This window comes from Neopelma chrysocephalum, unplaced genomic scaffold, assembly GCF_003984885.1.
Source record: "Neopelma chrysocephalum unplaced genomic scaffold, ASM398488v2 Primary Assembly neopelma1_119, whole genome shotgun sequence".
NCBI lineage: Eukaryota > Metazoa > Chordata > Aves > Passeriformes > Pipridae > Neopelma > Neopelma chrysocephalum.
The window spans coordinates 1-13,923 of record NW_020897781.1 but is presented as its reverse complement, the minus strand read 5'-3'; the positions used below and the strand labels follow the sequence as shown (position 1 = coordinate 13,923).

General features: G+C 65.3%; 3 protein-coding genes across 3 annotated transcripts; 1 reads left to right on the top strand and 2 right to left on the bottom strand.

Annotated features, from left to right (window-relative positions):
• Nucleotides 1–3,047, bottom strand: NEURL2 (neuralized E3 ubiquitin protein ligase 2). Its single transcript, XM_027697183.1, has 2 exons — nucleotides 1,722–3,047; nucleotides 1–352 (listed from the first exon to the last, which is right to left on the bottom strand). Exons 1-2 carry the CDS (start codon nucleotides 2,395–2,397, stop codon nucleotides 237–239), a joined length of 792 nt encoding a protein of 263 aa, XP_027552984.1. The 5' UTR covers nucleotides 2,398–3,047; the 3' UTR covers nucleotides 1–236.
• Nucleotides 3,048–3,145: 98 nt separating this feature from the next.
• CTSA (cathepsin A) lies at nucleotides 3,146–7,450 on the top strand. The gene is made up of 15 exons (XM_027697181.1): nucleotides 3,146–3,211; nucleotides 3,410–3,576; nucleotides 3,648–3,759; nucleotides 3,881–3,931; nucleotides 4,214–4,300; nucleotides 4,396–4,551; nucleotides 4,902–4,993; nucleotides 5,299–5,383; nucleotides 5,517–5,608; nucleotides 5,812–5,890; nucleotides 5,970–6,118; nucleotides 6,192–6,267; nucleotides 6,379–6,468; nucleotides 6,595–6,696; nucleotides 6,839–7,450. Exons 1-15 carry the CDS (start codon nucleotides 3,161–3,163, stop codon nucleotides 6,920–6,922), a joined length of 1,473 nt encoding a protein of 490 aa, XP_027552982.1. The 5' UTR covers nucleotides 3,146–3,160; the 3' UTR covers nucleotides 6,923–7,450.
• A 288-nt stretch (nucleotides 7,451–7,738) lies between these two features.
• PLTP (phospholipid transfer protein) lies at nucleotides 7,739–13,518 on the bottom strand. The gene is given in 18 exon segments (XM_027697180.1): nucleotides 7,739–8,075; nucleotides 8,169–8,245; nucleotides 8,328–8,391; nucleotides 8,545–8,587; nucleotides 8,663–8,730; nucleotides 8,891–9,052; nucleotides 9,151–9,210; nucleotides 9,359–9,535; nucleotides 9,672–9,763; nucleotides 9,880–9,943; nucleotides 10,061–10,124; nucleotides 10,261–10,416; nucleotides 10,542–10,670; nucleotides 10,743–10,842; nucleotides 11,062–11,177; nucleotides 11,913–11,931; nucleotides 11,934–12,099; nucleotides 12,102–13,518. Coding segments are annotated over 18 exon segments (1,749 nt in total). The 5' UTR covers nucleotides 12,153–13,518; the 3' UTR covers nucleotides 7,739–7,934.
• Nucleotides 13,519–13,923: the final 405 nt, after the last annotated feature.

Genomic DNA, 13,923 nt, shown 5'->3' with positions numbered 1-13,923 from the left:
TCTTGTCTGGAAGTGCTTTATTGCTTTCTCTGAACCACATCAGCTCCCTGCCCACACTCTGGCCCTTCAGCACCGTCCCTGTGTGGAAAATCCCAACACAACGCTGCCTGTTCTCATGTTGGCCCTTTGGCAGCATGTACCGGGGCGAGGGGGCAACAAAGGGCATGCATCCTACCAGGCAGCCATCACTGGGGGCCTGTTGGCAGTGGGGGCAGCCCAGCAGTGCCCTCAACACCTCACTCATGTTGGCAGAAGTTCTTGAGCAGTTGGGGCAGGTCCAGGCCCTCGATAGCCAGGCGGTGCACGATGTGCTTCTGGATGACCAGCCGGCACAGCGTCTGCAGGGAGGGAACTGGAAGAGAACAGAGAGAGCAGCTGAGCTGGGTGAGTCAGTGGTGAGGCTGAGCACAGAGGGGTGTAGGAGCTGGCCTGGGGCTCCTTAGAGGTACTGGAGTTAAGGGCAGTGGTGGGGTGACTTTGTTCTGCAGCATCATCCTGCCCCGGGCTCGAGCCAGCTGTGCAGGAACCTGGTGCCAGGCTGCTCCCCCAGGGCTGGGAGCTTAAGGGCCCCAGGCAGCAAAGCTCTTCCCATTAATAGGAGGAAGGCTGGGAAACAGTTATGCTCCCAAGCTGTGCATGACCGTGGCTTGTTTGCATTTCTTTCTCTGGCGGCTCTTAAGCAGCTCCCCAGGGTTTCACGTGCCCACACTGCACTTCCCTTAAATCCCACTCCCTTGGTCTGCTTCCACTGGCACCAGCACCAGGCTGGCAGGTGGGTACCCACTGGCCAGGGCTGTGCTGCCTGCAGAGACAGTGCCCACCATGCCTTTGGGACAGACCACCGTCAGCCATTCCCATGGCTGCTTGCCCAGGCTCTGCCTGGCTCCTGCTCCTGTGACACAACACCCTGTGGGATTCCTCCTCCCAGAGCCTCAGGTGGCTCCGCAGCACAGGTGCCATCCACTGTGGTCAACACTCAGGTGTTAACCCATGGAGAATCCCAGCCTCAGGACAGAAGCAGCTGCCCTTGGCACCAAAGAGGGAAGCAGTGGCTCCCTGTGGTGGGAGCAGCTGGTACCCTGGTGCTTGCTCTCCTTCTTGCTCAGTCTCACCTGATCCTCAGCATCTGCTGATTTTTCCAGCGCTAATTAGCCCTCGTTAGCCTGGCCCCTCCCATCCAGCCAAGGGACGCAGGATAATACTCAGGCTCTGCCTGGCATCACGGGGTTTCTGCCCAGGGAATGCCGTGTCCTGGGCACGCGGCAGATGCGGGGGTGCAGTGTGTCATACTGGGGTGGGCGGCAGGCGTAGGTGGGTGTTTTGGTGCCAGGGCAGGACGTTGGTTGACTCCGGCTGCCGTGTGGTGTGGGTGAGGCTGGGCACGGTGAAGCTTCACAGCCCTGGGGCAGCCCCAAACACCCACCCCCATTGCCTGACTCAGGAAGGGTGGCCAGCAGGGCTGCTGCAGGGAATGTCTCCCCTTGGCTCCAGCGCAGCCCCCGTGGCAGAGATTTCAGCAGACACTGCCCATCAGCGGCACTGTGGGTCTCACCTGTGCTCCACAGGAGCCACGGGCTCTCCTGTGCCCTGCACCCCATGTCCCTCTGACCAGAGTCATGCTCTGACATTCCCACTGTTGGGGACTGTGGGGTCACCCCACCAAAGCCCCCCCGCTCCTGGCCAACACAGCACGTGCCACAGGGATGGGGGCAGGTACCTACAGCCATAATCCACTGGGATAACCCGGACGCTCTTGGTGGAGGCGAAGACATCAACGACAGCGTAGAGCGGGCGGGCGGTGGGCAGGCCCCTGGCGCTCGGCCCCATGTCCTCGCCGTTGATGATGATGTGCATGTCGGCGGTGCCGTCGGGCTGCGGTGCGTACAGCACCCCAATGCGGCTGCGCCGGGCGGTCGCGGGCAGCACGTTCATCTTGTACAGGTCGTCCAGGATGTGGCTGTAGCGGCCGGGCCGGCTGCGCCCCACCAGGGTGTCGCGGGGGATCCGCACCCGCTCGATCAGCAGGAAGGGCTCCCAGGGCGGGCCCCGCTCCCGCGCCTCCTCCCCATCCACCACCACACGGTTGTGGCTCCGGGTGATGGCGAACACCCAGGTGTCCCCCAGGTTGACCAGGTCCGGCAGCGAGTACTCAGGCACCACCTCCAGGCTCTGTGGGTCGTGGGCCGTCAGCCCCACGCGCAGGTGCCCGCACCAGCCCAGCTCCTTCTCCTCAATCTCCACCAGGAAGATCTGCCCGGGCGCCAGTGGCTCCTGGCTGAAGCAGAGCCCGTTGGCGAAGCTCTCCACCCGCGTGGCCAGTGTGCGCGAGGCGTCCAGGCGGACATTGGTGCCGTGGACGTGGTGGAAGCGTGCAGCGAGCCGGCACCGGGCAGCCATTGCCACCGATGCTATTTTTAGCTGTCCTTGTCACAGCTGCTGTGAGGTGGTGACAGCCTGTCCTGGAGGGACAACCAGAGGGCTCAGGGAGATCCTAGTGCTGCAGGGGAAGGAGTGAGGGGACCCTGCGGTTGCTGGGCCACAACCAGGCCCAATCCAGACACACAGAGACTTCACACAGTGCCTGCCCGGTGCTGCCACCTGGGCCGGGGAGCCTGGCTGTGCCTGTGATGGCCGGCAGGGACTGGTGGTGCTGGTTGTACATGGCTGTACCCAGTGATGCCTGGCAGTGCCTGGTGGTGCTGGCTGTACCCAGTGATGCCTGGTGGTGCCCAACGGTACCAGCTATACCCAGCAGTGCTCGGTGGTGCTGGCTGTACACAGCTTTGACTGGCAGTGCCTGGTGATGCCCGGCTGTACCCGGCAGTGCTGGGTGGCGCCCAGCTGTGTCCAGTGGTACCCAGCGGTACTGGCCATACCCAGCAGTGCCCGGTACCCAGCGGTGCTGGGTGACACCCGGCTGTAACCAGTGGTGCCTGGCTGTGTCCACCCCGCCGCCGGCTGTTCCCGTTGTAGTGCGGGGGCTCCACCGCTCCCCCCCCCACCTCGCAATCCCCCGGTCCCGGTCCCGGGGCCGGTCCGGGGCCGCTCCCACGTGCGCGGGCGGGGGCGGGGCGGGTCCGGCCGCCCCCGGGGCGCTGATTGGCCGCCGCCGGGTCCCGCCCCGATCACGTGGGCGCCGGAGGTCATATGGGCGCGTGTCATGTGCCCGGCGGGAGCGGAGTCTGCGAGCGCCGCGCCGGGAGCGGCCGCGGTCAGCGGGCACGGGGGGGAGCGGGGCACACGGCACGGGGGGGGCCGCCACCGGCGCCAGGGGAGCGGGCCGGGCAGGGGGGGTCAGCCCCGCATGGGGGTCAGGCTCGGGGCAGCCGTGCCGGGGCGCTCGCGGGGCGCCGCCGCCGCGGCCGTTCGTGGCCGGCAGCGCCCTGACCGCGCCTCCCGCCCGCCGCAGATGGGGCCGCTGCTGCTGTGGTCGTCGCTGCTGTTGCTGCTGGGGCTGGGCTGGGCCGCCCCTCCGGAACACGAGGTGACGTACCTGGCCGGGCTGCCCAAGCAGCCCTCCTTCCGCCACTTCTCGGGCTACCTCTGCGCCGGGCCGGGCAAGCACCTGCACTACTGGTACGTGGGGCTGTGCCTGGCGCTGGGAGGGGGTCGGCCGGCACTGGGCACTGACGGCTGCGCGTCCGCAGGTTCGTGGAGGCCCAGAGCAACCCCCAGGGCAGCCCCCTGGTGTTGTGGCTGAACGGGGGTCCCGGCTGCAGCTCCATGGAAGGCTTCCTCAAGGAGCATGGCCCCTTCATGGTTAGTAGTCACTGCTGTCCTGTGGCTCGGGAGCACAGGGAATGACCGGATGCATGGCATGAGCCATCCTGCTGTCCCCAACCTAGCTTAGCCCATCAGTCACCGCCTTCTGCTTCCCCAGATCCAGCCCGATGGGGTCACGCTGAAGTACAACGAGTACGCCTGGAACAAGGTACGGGCGCAGGTGCTGCCGCCCTCTGTGGCTGCCGGATGGGGTGGCCCTGAGCCAGTTCCTCCTGCCCTCTCCATGGAGCCAAACCTCCTGCTGCCCCCCCCGCCCAACACACCCTCTTCTCCAGTCTGCTGAGCAGCACAGGAATGTGGCCACCCCAGCACAACCCTGGGGCGGGCCAGGCACCCGTGGGTGCTGCCATGGGTGAGGCCAGCGGCCCTCGGCTTCAGTGAGCCAGAGGAGGGTGTCCCCTGATCGCCGGCTCCTCTGCTGTCCTCGCAGATTGCCAACATCCTCTACCTGGAATCTCCCGCTGGCGTCGGCTTCTCATACTCTGATGACAAGAAGTACGGCACAAATGACACAGAGGCGAGTGACTGGCGTGCTGGGAAGGCCCTGCCCCCCATCTGCACCCTGCACAGGGTCCAGCCTCACCGCCTGACCCTGCCTCCTCCTCCCTGCAGGTTGCTCACAACAACTACCTGGCGCTGAAGGATTTCTTCCGCCTGTTCCCTGAGTACTCCAAGAATGATCTCTTCCTCACAGGGGAGAGCTATGGGGGGGTCTACATCCCCACGCTGGCAGAGTGGGTGATGCAGGACCCCAGTCTCAATTTGAAGGTGGGTGGCTGGGCTCTGCTGGGGAGCAGAGGGCTCAGCACAGCCTCACTGGGGCCCTTGAGCAGCACCAGGGTGGGGACTGGCTGTGCATTCAGTGTGGAGGGTCCCCTCCAGGACAGAGGGCGGGCCTGGCCCTGCGGCCTTTCATCTCCTCCTGGAGTGCTGGCAGAGGCTGCTGGTGGACGTGTCCATCCCTGCTGCTGGGGAAGCGTCCTCAGGCACCCCCGACCCTCCCTGTTCCCTCTGCAGAGTAAACAGTGCCACATCTGCTTCCTGCCTGGGGCCGCTGTGCTGCAGCCGCCCCGCGGGGAGCTGGAACACAACAGGGTTGTTTTCTTCTTGCCTTGCAGGGAATCGCTGTGGGAAACGGCCTCTCATCTTATGAGATCAATGACAACTCCCTGGTTTACTTTGCCTATTACCACGGGCTGCTGGGGACCGAGTAAGAGCAGGGGGAGTGCTCAATGTGCCGTCCCTGTGTGAGCAGGAGTGGGGCACGGCCAGGGCTCGGGCTGGTGGGTTGGTGTTGTTGGGACAAGGGTGGCTCCCACCCTGCCCTGGGCCAGCAGTCAGGCTGTGGAGGTTGCCCTGTGGCCCAGGCAGCTCCCAGGTGTGTACTTGTGGGGTGCAGAGGGCACCAGGCCAAGCCAGGTGCCACATGGGTGCTGGACAGGGAGCTGCCGCACAGCCATCACTTCGGTGTTGCTGCCTGGGCAGTGCAGTCCAAGCCCTGGTCTCTGCCCACAGGCTGTGGAAGGACCTTCAGGCCTTCTGCTGCTCCGAGGGGAAGTGCAATTTCCATGACAACTCCAACTTGAACTGCACACTCAAGGTGAGGGGAGGCGGAGCCCCTGTACACGTGCCCAGCGTCAGTGTCTGTGAGCAGCACCCACCTGGCTCTGGGTGGGTCCACGGTCCCAGGAGGATCTTGCTGAGTCCCAAACCCTTCTTGTGGCTCCTTGCAGATGGGCGAGATGATTCAGATTGTAGAGGAGTCCGGCCTCAACATCTACAACCTCTATGCCCCGTGTGACGGAGGTGTCCCTGGGAGTCTGAGGTAAGAGTGGCCTCAGGGAAAAAGGGTCTCCAGGTACCGGCTCACTTTGATCCCACTGGCAGAAGGACATGGTGGCCTGGGCAGGGGGTCCTTCTGGGACAGGTGGATGGTGTCTGGCTGCTGCCAAGGACTCACCCAGGGAGGGCCCTGAGCCCTTGTTTCCCAGGGCTTTCAGCCTGTCCTCCTGCTCATCCTGGCTGCAGGTACGAGGGTGATTATCTCATCACACACGACCTGGGCAACTCCTTCATCCGGATGCCTCTGAGATTCTCCTGGCGGCAGGTGAGCCGAGGTGCCCGTGCTGCTGGGCTGAGAGCAGCCTGTGGTGCTGCTGTGACAATGATTCTTCTGACTCTCCCAGAACCTGTTCCGGATGCCAGTAGCCCGGAGGAAGGTCCGTATGGACCCGCCCTGCACCAACTCCACAGCCCTCAGCATGTATCTGAACTCCCCGGAGGTGCGGAAGGCTCTGCATATCTCCCCCGAGGCCCCAGAGTGGCAGGTGTGCAGGTGAGAGAGCTGTGGGCGGGCAGGGACCACCACGAGCTGGAGCAGCTGCATAATGCCAACACTTCCTCCGCAGCTTCGAGGTGAACCGCAACTACAAGCGCCTGTACATGCAGATGAACGAGCAGTACCTGAAGCTGCTCGGGACCACGGTGGGTGCGGGGGAGCCCACGGACCCAGGGAGTGGCTCTGCCAGCCCAGCCTCCTGCCTGGCTGGGGTTAGTGTCCTGGCCAAGGGCTCACCCCCTCTGTCTGCTCCGCAGAAATACCGGATCCTGGTGTACAACGGGGACGTCGACATGGCCTGCAACTTCCTCGGGGATGAGTGGTTTGTGGACTCCCTGTGCCAGAAGGTAAATTGGCAGGGCACGGCCCAGGCCAGGCCAGTCCCTGGCTCTAGGCCATGTGCTTGGACTGGCTGCGGTGGGAGCGTGGGCAGGGCTGGCCCCAGGCACTGAGGGTGCTGCCATCACTCCCAGGTGCAGGTGGCTCGACGGCCCTGGCTCTACACTGAAAACGGTGAGAACCAGATCGGGGGCTTTGTGAAGGAATTCGCCAACATCGCCTTCCTCACTGTCAAGGTAGGGCTGAGGGCTCTGGGGGCCAGGGACGGGGCTGCGGGTGGGTGTGCCGGACACCAAGGCTCCAGTCAGGGTGGGGTGGTGCTGGCTAGGCTGTGGCAGCACCACAGCCATGCTGACCACTGCTGCCCCTTTCCTGCAGGGAGCTGGGCACATGGTGCCCACGGACCGGCCGCTCGCTGCCTTCACCATGTTCTGCCGCTTCATTAAGAACCAGCCTTACTAGGAGCTGCGGGGGCAGCGCCCGGTGCACCGGCTGCCCTCACCACCCCACTGCCCTCACTGCCGGCACCTCGCACAGCCCAGTCCTCGCTGCTGCTCGGCTACACCACAGACCTGTCACACCTGCAGCCTTCCTCCCAGCTGGACAGGGCTGCCTGCTGTGGGTGGGGGGCATGGGATTGAGTCCTGAGGGCTCCGTCCTTGATGGGAGAGGAGTCATGTACCTGCTGCAGCTGCCTCCTCGCTTGTGGCTTCCTGTCTTGCCTCCACCTTGTCTGCAGCAGCAGCTGCTACCCTCCCAGGCAGAGAGCAGTCCTGGCACTTCCCCTTGGCCCTGCACACACAGGGCCTGGGCAGGCTCTGAGGAGCAGCAGTGGCGGATGGCTGGGCCCTGCTCCTTCCACCCTGCTCCCACCTCTGCTCCCACTGAAGGAGGCTCAACCACCACCACCACAACAATCCCACTCCCAGGGCACACAGTGCTTCAGGAACTTGCAATAAACTCTCTGACCAAGGTGGTTCTGCTCCTCCTTGCACCCCTGTGCCAGCCCCTGCTTAGCTTTCCTCTGCTGAGGAGTACCAGTGAGTGCCAACACCCTGTGCCAGGGAGCTCTGGGCTTGACCCCCTCTGCAGGGGTCCCTGCAGCTTGAAACAAGTGAACTGCCTGAGCAGCAGCAGTACAGTTACTCTGAGCTCTCTGGCACTACTCTGAGCTCCGTTTGCTCCCAAGGACCTGAGCTGGGCAGCAGTGCTGGCTGCCTCCTTCCCATCTCCATGCCGTGCGTCCTGCATGGGCACATCCTCCAAACAACAGGCCTGTGCATTTGGAGGCAGGTGGTTTATTAGTGTAATGAGAATGGGGGCAGCAGGGTTTCCCAGAGCATCCCTCTCCACCTTGCTGCGCCCCACCAGGGCATGGGCACCCTGAGGATGTGTCAGCGGTACCGGGGAAGCTGCTTCCTACCTACAGTCTATGGGTCCAGCCCAGGATCTGCCCTCAGTCCAGGGAGAAGAGCTAGAGCGAGCCAGGGTCCAGGCTGGGCTCTGCAGGCTGGGAGCTGGGATAGGCAGCGGCAGTGGGCACAGGGCGGTATTTCTCAATCACCTCCCGCAGCCCCTTGGAGAAGTGGAGATCAGCTCCCACCGTGAGGAATCCCTGTGGGGAGAAGAGGGTCAGTGTGAAGCTGGGGGTGACAGTGCCTTGCCCAGCAGGGTGGGGGGGTCTGGTCTGTCTCATCTCGCCACGTACCGCGTGGTTGGTGACCACCTCCCTGGTGAAGTCCATGCCTTCGGGCAGGGGAATCTGCACTCCCTTCTTTGTCCTCTCTGCGGGGAGGGAGAGATGGGGTGAGACTGAGCCCCTCTGAGGCCCTGCCCAACCCAGCTGCAGAGGAGCAGCGATGCCTACCATTAAGGATTGGCATGATGGTCAACTGCAGGAGGGTCTTCAGCGGGGCTTGCAGGGAGAACAGCTGCGGGAGAGGAGCTGGGGTCAGTGCAGAGGCAGAGCTGCCAGCCAGGGTGGGGAGGACTGCAAGTGGGAGTTCTGGGTGGGCAGCACCTCCCCAGCCCACCCTACACTGTGGCTGGGTGGAAGGGTCCCCAGGCCATCACCACGCGCTCACCGCCAGCGACTCCAGCGCTGACTGCTTTGAGTAGATGCGAAACCTGGAGAGGAGGAAGCAGCCGTGAGTGGGGTGCGGACAGGACCGTCCCCATGCCCCCACGGGACCCCAGACATACCGTCGCAGGTCCAGCTGCACGCGCAGCGCCTTCCCTTGCAGAAACACCTTGGCACTCAGCTTGGTTTCCTGGGGAGAAGGAGGGCTGACTCACAGCAGGCAGAGGGACAGCCAGGCCAGCCCAGTGTCCCTCTGCTCTGGGACACTGGAGCCTTCCCACACAGGATGGTGCATGCTCCTCCTGTGTGCACTAGGGTGGCCTCACAAAGAGCCCTGGACTCCCCCTCACCACGGTCATGCTGGAGAGCTGGACTGGCGGGCGGTCCGGGGGCACCAGCGAGATGTTCAGGAAGGCAGAGACGGAGACGGAGGTGCCCAAGGGTTTGATGGTGCAGCGAGGGGGAGCTGAGACCTGCAGCACCAGCCGTAGCGGAGCATCCACAGAGGGGCTCTGGGGAGGGCAGGTGAGCTGGAGGCAGGGAGCAGGGCAGGGCTGTGCTCTGCCCCCAGGCTCTCCCGTGCCTCCCACCCCATCCGGGGGCTCCTCACCAGCATGAAGATGGTCCCGAAGAAGGTGGCTCTCAGCAAAACCTCCAGGTCCTTGGGCACCTGCGGGGAGAACAGACCACCAGAGGGGAAGTGAGGCGCTGCTGTGGGTCCCAGCAGAGCTGCTCCCTAAACTGCACCTCCTCTGCTCTGTGGCACAGCCCAGCCCTCCCTCCTGCCTGCGCACAGCCAAGTGTCCGGCACTCCTTACCTTCTCCCCCTGGAGCTCAATGTTCAGCACTCCCGCCTGGAAGTACGCGAGCATAGCTGAGTCAAAGAAGTACTCGGAGAAGGCAACGTAGACCATGCGTTCAGTCTCCTTGATCACCGGCTCCACTGCGTGGTTCTCCAGCTCCTGGTCCTCTCTCACTCGTGGGAAGAACATGCCCTGGGCCAAGAGCAGGAGAGGTTACCACAACCATGGGGCAGCCCACCCTGCTTGCTCTGTGGAGCCCAGCGTGCCTGCTGGCACAGCCATTCCCACAGGGATGGGAAAGATCAGCAGGGCAGGATCCAGTGTTCACCTTGAAGTCGAGGTCAAGGGTGTCACTGGAGACAGATGGATCCCGCAGGAGGGAGTAGTCAATCCCGATATGCTCATCCACATAGTTCCTCACTGCCAGGGAAGATGTGCTGGTGTGACCAAGTCTAGAGCTGCCCAGCAGCCCGATGCCCAACCCTGCCTGCCCCAAGGTGAGCAGGATCCAGTCCCTTCCCCAGGCCAACACTCACCGGGCACCGTGTCCAGCAAGGAGTTCAGCAGCACCAGGCTGGCGTGCTCCAGGGACGGGCAGATCTGCAAGGCAAGGAGCTGGGCTGAGGGGAATCGCTCCCAGGACTGGATGAAAAGCTGCCCAGGCAGGGCAAGGCCTGGCCCCCCTGGGCTCCATCACCTGTCTGTGCTCAGCCCTACCTGCTGGCTGAGGAGGTAGCGCATCCCCGTGATGATGAAGGTGCTCAGGAACTCGTAGACCTTCCTGCAGGACACGAGAGCAGCTCTGCACTGCCTGCCCTCCCTGTGGCTCTGTCTTCATTCCAGCACACAGCTGGGCTGAGGAAGCACCCCAGGAAGGAGGTCAGGGAGCCAGGCACAGGCAGAGGGGTCTGGTGTACCTGAGTGTGCCGGAGAAGCCGGCGTGCATTCTGGCAATGGAGGCGTTGCAGGTCATGTTGGAGATCTTGAGACGCCCAGCCTCATCCTTGGCCAGCCGCAGCACCGTGTGGATTTGGACACCATCCGCAGAGGCATTGATGGACCCGATGTCATAGCTGAAAGCCAGGGAAGCAGATGAGAGGAGCACACAGCTCCTGCAACCTGCAGGGCAGCAAGGCACCCAGTGGGCACAGCTGTGGCGTGGGCTGGTGCCCAGGCAGCAGGAGGGGAAGCAGCTCACAAGAACCAGTAGAGCAGCTGCCTGCGGAAGCGCAGGCTGATGGAAGCGTTGTTGATATCGAAGGCGAGGTGCTGCTGGGGCTGGAAGTTCAGGTCTGAAGATGCCAGCTGCAGGTCTGTCACCCTGACCCTGTGGTGAGGGGACAGGGATGGTCAGACGGACAGATGGACCCAGGGGGCCGTGGGCACGGGCAGCACTCACTGGCTGATGTTGTAGTGGAACTGCCCCTCCTTCCTGTGCAGGTCTGAAATCGTGATGTTCTGCAGCTCCTGCTCCACGAAGCGCAGCCCCTCCTGCTTCACTGCAAGGCAGAGCGAGCCTGGGCTAGGACAGCCGGGCTGCACTGCCCTCCAAGCAGCATCGCCCCGCCAGCTCCCTGCTCCTCCTTGGCCACTCCACGGGTGGGCAGTGCAGGCAAAGCCCTACACAAGTGCAGACCCCAGGAGCCAGGTGTCCAACCTCCCTCTTTCCGAGGCCCCGGGATCCCGGCCGGCCCCTTAACCCAAGTCCGGCCCCTTACCCAAATCCAGCCCCTTGGAAGTAATCCGGATCTTGCAGCCGGGGGGGCTGTGCGAGGCTGTGACCAGCCAGGGCAGGAGGAGGAGGAGGAGGCAGCTGCCGGCAGCCATCTCACACCTGGAGGCAGAAAGCAGGGTCAGCACGGGCTGGCCCGCGGGGCACACAGGGCGCTCTCGGCCACCCTGGGAGGGAGGTGGCTGCTGCCCAACCTGGCCGGAGCATGGGATGACCGCAAGGAACACCCCACGGCTTCACTGTTACCCCCGAAACCACCCAGTGCTGCCCAGGTCCCCTTTGTCAGAGCCCCCGCCCCAGAGTGCTGTGCACAAGCCCCAGCACTGGCCCTGCGGGGCCCGAGGGTCCCACATCCCCTGGGCACACCCACTCCAGCAGTCCCCCCGCCCTGAACACACCCCGCTCCCCAAACCGCACGGCCGGGCGCCAGCCCCGTGCGTGCTGCTGCAGCGGGGAGCCCCAGGACCCCGCAGAGGAGGGACCCTTCGTCCGCGGGGCCGCCTCGCGGTCCTCACTGCACCCCCGAGATGTGCCGCCTGCCCCCAGGCTGGGCTGGGCTGGGAGCTGGAGCCCATCCATCCCGCAGCAGCAGGCAGAGCTCCCTGCAAGGCTGTGGGACGGGACGGGGCTCCCCTGCAGCATTTTCCCCCAAGTCTGTGAAAGGAGAGGATGGGGGACCCCTCTTCCCGGGGCTGTGGGGTCGGACGGGGCTCCCCCACAGCGTTTTCCCCAGTTCTATAAAGGGAGAGGATGTTGACCCCCCGTCCCCGGAGCCACCGTTCTGCCCCGATGCTGGGGGGTTCCCCCGCACAATGCCGGCTCAGTTCGGGTACTTACAGCGAGGATTTCTTTGGCTCCCGGCGTGGGGAAGCTGAATCACGTGAAGGCAGGAGAGGGGGAGAACACCACCAGCTCCAGGAGTTTCTTTTGAGCTGGCTGAGGTTCTCCTGCCTTTATATATCCCCCAGTTGCCACTCCTTGCTGGCCCACAGCTGGGAGGAGACAGCGGGACAGACGGACAGACGGACGGGGAGGATGCAGGTCCGTGTCCCGCCGAGCCCGGCTCGCTGCCAGCATCGGCAGGACAGCGGCTCGCTCGGTCGCCCGGCTCCAGGCTGGCCATGCAGCCTCCTTTCCCCCCCAAAAAAACAACCGCTCCTTGCATGTCCCACACACCCAGTCACAGCCCTGGGCCTGCCCAGCACCCCCCTGCGAGGGGCACGCGTGCAAACGGGGGCCGGGAGGGTCTGTGGTTATGAAACCCCTGACAGTGCTGAGCTCCCCCAGCTCCAGCACAGGCTCTGTGGCCCTGGGCCGGGGTTGCTGCCACGATCTGGTTCGTGGACACGTGTGACATGAGCCTGAGCAGAGAAGCCGCCGAGGCTGTGGACCCTCAGTGCTGCCCCCACAGCCGCTGCCCCGACCCCTGCGACCACCCGGGCAGCTCTGGCTCTTCACGACGTGCCTCTGCCTGGCGTTCCCCGGCAGCCTGGGGGTCACAGCACTGTGAGGGGCACTGGTAGAGAGTGCCCTGCAGCGCCCTTGTCACCATCCTGCTCCACCCCACCCGTCACGGGGAGGACGGGCCGGTCCTCAGCCTGGGGCTTCTTCCCAAAACTCCTGCCTGGGCGAGCGATGCCGAGGGGCTGCCCCTGCCCTCACCACCCCCTCGGCCACTTGAGCCGCCTCTCTCCGAGGACACTGTCCCTCCGCAGAGTCCCCTCTGCCCCCGGGGGGGTCGGTCTGAGCCGGCCCTTTGTGCCCCGGGCGGTTATCGGTGCTCTGGGCAGCGGAACCGGGCCGCTGGGAGCCCAGCGCGGGAGCCTCAGTGCTTACACAGCACTTATCCCCTCCAGAACTGCTGCGCCAGCATTAACTCATTAAACTGACCCCGGTGCTCCCGGAGCAGAGGGCAGGACTCCGTGGAGAGCGAGCGGGATGGGAAGATGGGAAACCCCTTGGAAAGCTGGCCAGCGGGGATATCCCAGAGGGAAAGTGCAGAAGAGGGACTGTGGCTGGGGGTGATGGCCCTGCGGCTGCCCTTGCCCGTCTCCACGGGGGCCGTGGGCCAGCACCAGCCATCGGGGCTGAGCCCGCGTCAGGACGGGCACTCTGCAGGGTGGGTGCGCCGGGGGCTCGGCTCCTGCAGCCCCTCAGGGACATCCCGACAGCCGTGTCCCCCTTCCCCGTCCCGTGTCACCCTCCAGCATAAGCTGCGCAGCAGCACCAGCCACCGGCCGCTGGGCAAAGGAGCGAACCCCGCCAGCGCTGCACCGCGTCCCTCACTGCACGGACCCGCCGCCGGGCACCGGGATCTGTGGGACGGGGAACAGCGGAGTATGAAAGGACGCGTCAGCGCTGCGCCCGAGGGACCGCCGGGACCATGAGGGACCGCCAGGACCTTCAGGGCCCAGCAGCGGTGGCGGAGCCGGCCCGGGCCGAGGAGCGGCCGCTGTGCCCGGCGGGTAGCGGAAGCCCCGCACCCGCACATCAATGCGGCCCCCCCGGCCCGGCCGCGGCCCCACCCCGGCGCCGCTGCGCTTCAAAGGCCCTTTGGTGGCGACCGCCGCAGCCGCGCCCTGTCAGTGCCGGGAACCACCCGCGGCGCGCGGGAGGGGCCCGGGGGGGCCCGGGACAGCCCGGGCGGGGCCGCGCCCCCCGCGGGGCGGTGCCGCCACAAAGATGGCGCCGGGCGGGCGGGGCGACCTCTCTCCCCCAGCGCGCATGCGCCGCGCGGCTCCCCCGAGCGCGGGCTCGGCTCCACGCATGCGCCCCGAGCCCGCGGCCCGCGGCCCCGGCGCAAGATGGCGGCGGCGGGGCGGGCGAGGCGGAGGTGGGGCGGCGGCGG

Bases quoted from the DNA above. Each gene is read 5' to 3' on its own strand.
- NEURL2 (XM_027697183.1), bottom strand. From the start codon at position 2,397: ATGGCTGCCCGGTGCCGGCTCGCTGCACGCTTCCACCACGTCCACGGC. The intron at 353-1,721 runs GTAGGTACCTGC...GTTCTCTTCCAG, and splicing joins TATCCCAGTGGATTATGGCT to TTCCCTCCCTGCAGACGCTG.
- CTSA (XM_027697181.1), top strand. From the start codon at position 3,161: ATGTGCCCGGCGGGAGCGGAGTCTGCGAGCGCCGCGCCGGGAGCGGCC. The intron at 6,268-6,378 runs GTGGGTGCGGGG...TCTGCTCCGCAG, and splicing joins TGAAGCTGCTCGGGACCACG to AAATACCGGATCCTGGTGTA. The intron at 6,697-6,838 runs GTAGGGCTGAGG...CCTTTCCTGCAG, and splicing joins TCGCCTTCCTCACTGTCAAG to GGAGCTGGGCACATGGTGCC.